General features: G+C 32.5%; 1 protein-coding gene across 1 annotated transcript; it reads left to right on the forward strand.

The window, feature by feature from the left end:
• The first annotated feature begins 1,819 nt into the window (after positions 1 to 1,819).
• LOC111371242 lies at positions 1,820 to 2,620 on the forward strand. Its single transcript, XM_022993131.1, has one exon. The coding sequence runs from the start codon at positions 2,086 to 2,088 to the stop codon at positions 2,446 to 2,448; it is 363 nt and encodes a 120-aa protein (XP_022848899.1). The 5' UTR covers positions 1,820 to 2,085; the 3' UTR covers positions 2,449 to 2,620.
• Positions 2,621 to 3,142: the final 522 nt, after the last annotated feature.

Here is a 3,142-nt window from a genome sequence, read left to right on the forward strand (position 1 = left end):
TAAAATATATATATATATATTAGGCGATATATAGTTTCCTAAATGCAAGAGACAATGCAAAGATGGGTTAGCTATTATTGACAACATATAATGGCATTTTCCTGTTAGTTTTGTTCGAAACACTAGCAGGCGTTTTCTAATATAATTGTGTGGATCATGTGCGTGTCAATACTCAACACTTGAGATAATCATATACGTTACATTGAACTATCTTATTTAAAAGTTCTAATTATTCAAGAGTTTGACAAATTTATTTATTTAAATTATGTTGGTACGACAAAAACAAAATCCTACCATCACTTTTAAAGGGTACAAAATACTGGTGATCAAAACCTTCCTTTTTGCACACTATAAGTGGCAAATAGAATGGAAATAGGAAATATGCTAAGTATAATTATTTGACCGGAAATTTGTTATGGAAAATGGGTCAACTAAACTGTTGGGGAAAAAGCTTATATTATTTGTCCTACCACACCTGAAGGTCCAATGAGTAAGAAATTTATATAATTATAACAGTTTTTTATATAGTGAAAATTTATGTTTTTGACTATTAGTAATTTCTCTATATTTACTTGAACGAAGATCATTTGGGCAAATCAAGGAATTGATCTCAATTTTCAACAATTTATCCCTCCAACATGCACCTCACACGAAGGAAAAAAATCATCTTTCCATCAAAGGCTTGACATATTCAACATCCTCGTTATAGGGTGATGGGAGATGTGATTCAGGATTTCTATTTGTTTTTGACTTTCTAAGCTCCTGCTTGACAACCATTATTTAGGTAAATTTGAGTATTGAATAATGATTTGTTACAGAATGTATGATTAAAGGGTAGGAATTTTATTTTTTTTTTTTACTTTAGGTGCAAAATATTTTATTGTGTGAATGTGTGGTTAAAAATGAGTATATAAGAAAAGTTTTAAAATAATGTTTGTCAAACAAGGGCTAAATCATAGGTTCTTCCAAATTTATTTATTTCTACTAGTTAACTTTCTTCACCCTTTCAGGATTGTAAACTACAAATGTAGTGCATAATTCTCTCTTTCGCATATGATGAGCTTGCATAATATGTGCCTATATTTTGTAATCACTATGGAACACATTAAGCTCCTGGTTGGTGAAAATTAAAATTAGATTTTTAGTAAATTTTAATAAAAATTGGTGTGATTGAAAAGTTATGGTTCCTATAAAATACGTGGTTAAAATTAATTGTTGACTTTGACTTCAATAATTTTGATTTCAATTCCTACCAAATCAGGGCTAAATGTATATTCAAAAAGTTTCAGAATGTGTGCAATTTGTTAGCTTACAAGGAGTGTTGAATCCTTGGGAGGCTTCATTTCTTGTTTTTAATGTGAGTTTTCAATTGGGATTTTCTTTATTTTTGATGGATTTGAGTTTTGGAGATGGTGGACTTAATTAATGCTGTTTGACTTATTTTTTGTAAATAAATAAATAAAAACTTAATTGGCTAAGCATTTTTTGCTGAGAAGATCATGATGATAAATAGTAAGAACATTAAATTCATTAGTATGCAAAGTTTAAAAAAAGGCAATAGAAAATCTTGTTTTTGGAAAAATTGATGTAAATTCTTGGATTTTCTTTTTCAATAGATTGATCCTGCATTTTTTTTTTTCTCTAGTTTTTAGGTTCCATCAGCAACAGCAAGTAACAATCAGCGAATCCGCCATAAAAAAAATTCTCCCTAAGATGTTAAAGAAAATGACAAAAGCAAGTAAAGAATCCTGAATTGAATTCATAAATACAAGAAACGGCCAACCCAATCCCCTACACTACCCCATCCACCCTAAGGGGCGCCACATTGCCTCATATTCCACTGCTCAATGTCCCTTAGAACAAGGAGGAAATTATGGCAGCTTAGTTTCCTTATTATAAAGTTCTCTCTTTTCTTACTACTTCTCTCCCTCACACTCTTATTCTCAGTTTTCATGGAAAATAAATAGCCAAACAAGGAAGATCAGTTTTCTCAAAAAACAGTATTCTTTGCTGATAATTTTAAGGTTTCGTAGATAAAACTTTTTTGATCAATGTCTTTTTAATTCAAGGAAAGAGAAAAAAGAAATGGATATTGAACTGGTAAAGTGTGAGTGTTGTGGATTGAAAGAAGATTGCACGCTGGACTACATAAGCGAAGTGAAAGCAAAATTCGATGGAAAATGGCTCTGTGGTTTGTGTTCAGAAGCTGTAAGAGATGAAGTGAACAGAGGGAAAAAACAATTTGGGATGGAAGAAGCTGTTAAGGCTCATATTGCATTTTGTCGAAAATATAAATCGAATCCAGCTATTCGAGTAGCCGATGGAATGAGGCAGATGCTAAGAAGAAGATCAGGTGATATATCATCATCTCCATCTTCATCAAAGAAGTACTCTAGATCATCAAGCACATCCCAAGTAGGAGATGATTCCAAGTTTTCTTATTATTAATTTTGGCAAAAAGGGGTGGTTTCAAAATAGGTGTGATCAGTCACGATCAATCTTCCTTATCACGACCAGGTCTCCCAATAACAACCTTTTCATGGCCAAATTTTATCGTCTTTTTTGTATAGAGATGTTATTTCATTAATGGCGGTTTCTGTCTTCTTTTCCTTTTTGATTATCTACTGCGTTCATAATTTTTGCCTACTTAGTCAAAAGATAGCACCAACTTCGGGGAAAAGGGAAAAAAATCTTCTTTTTTGTATAGAGATGTTATTTCATTAATGGCGGTTTCTGTCTTCTTTTCCTTTTTGATTATCTACTGCGTTCATAATTTTTGCCTACTTAGTCAAAAGATAGCACCAACTTCGGGGAAAAGGGAAAAAAATCTTCATTCTAATAAGTCAGTTACTGTTGAAGAAATATATCCCTTAAAATTTAGCAATCCAAAAAAGTGATGCCTAGGTTTCGAAAAGATAACCAAGCCATTTCTCGTAACTTGGGAATCAGACCAGATTTTGGTCGTTTGACTGAACTCGATGACCTGGTTTCTTTCATGGTCGACGTCTGTCGGACCTGATACTATTGTTGTTGAAACTTTGAATTGGTGCAATGGGTGAGACACTTCCAAGAATTGGTGTGTGCGCGTGTATCTGTGTTTTTTTCCTGGAAATTACTTTAGAAGAACTCTTTTCTTTCCCGA

Source organism: Olea europaea, chromosome 22 (assembly GCF_002742605.1).
Source record: "Olea europaea var. sylvestris chromosome 22, O_europaea_v1, whole genome shotgun sequence".
In the NCBI taxonomy this organism is placed as follows: domain Eukaryota; kingdom Viridiplantae; phylum Streptophyta; class Magnoliopsida; order Lamiales; family Oleaceae; genus Olea; species Olea europaea.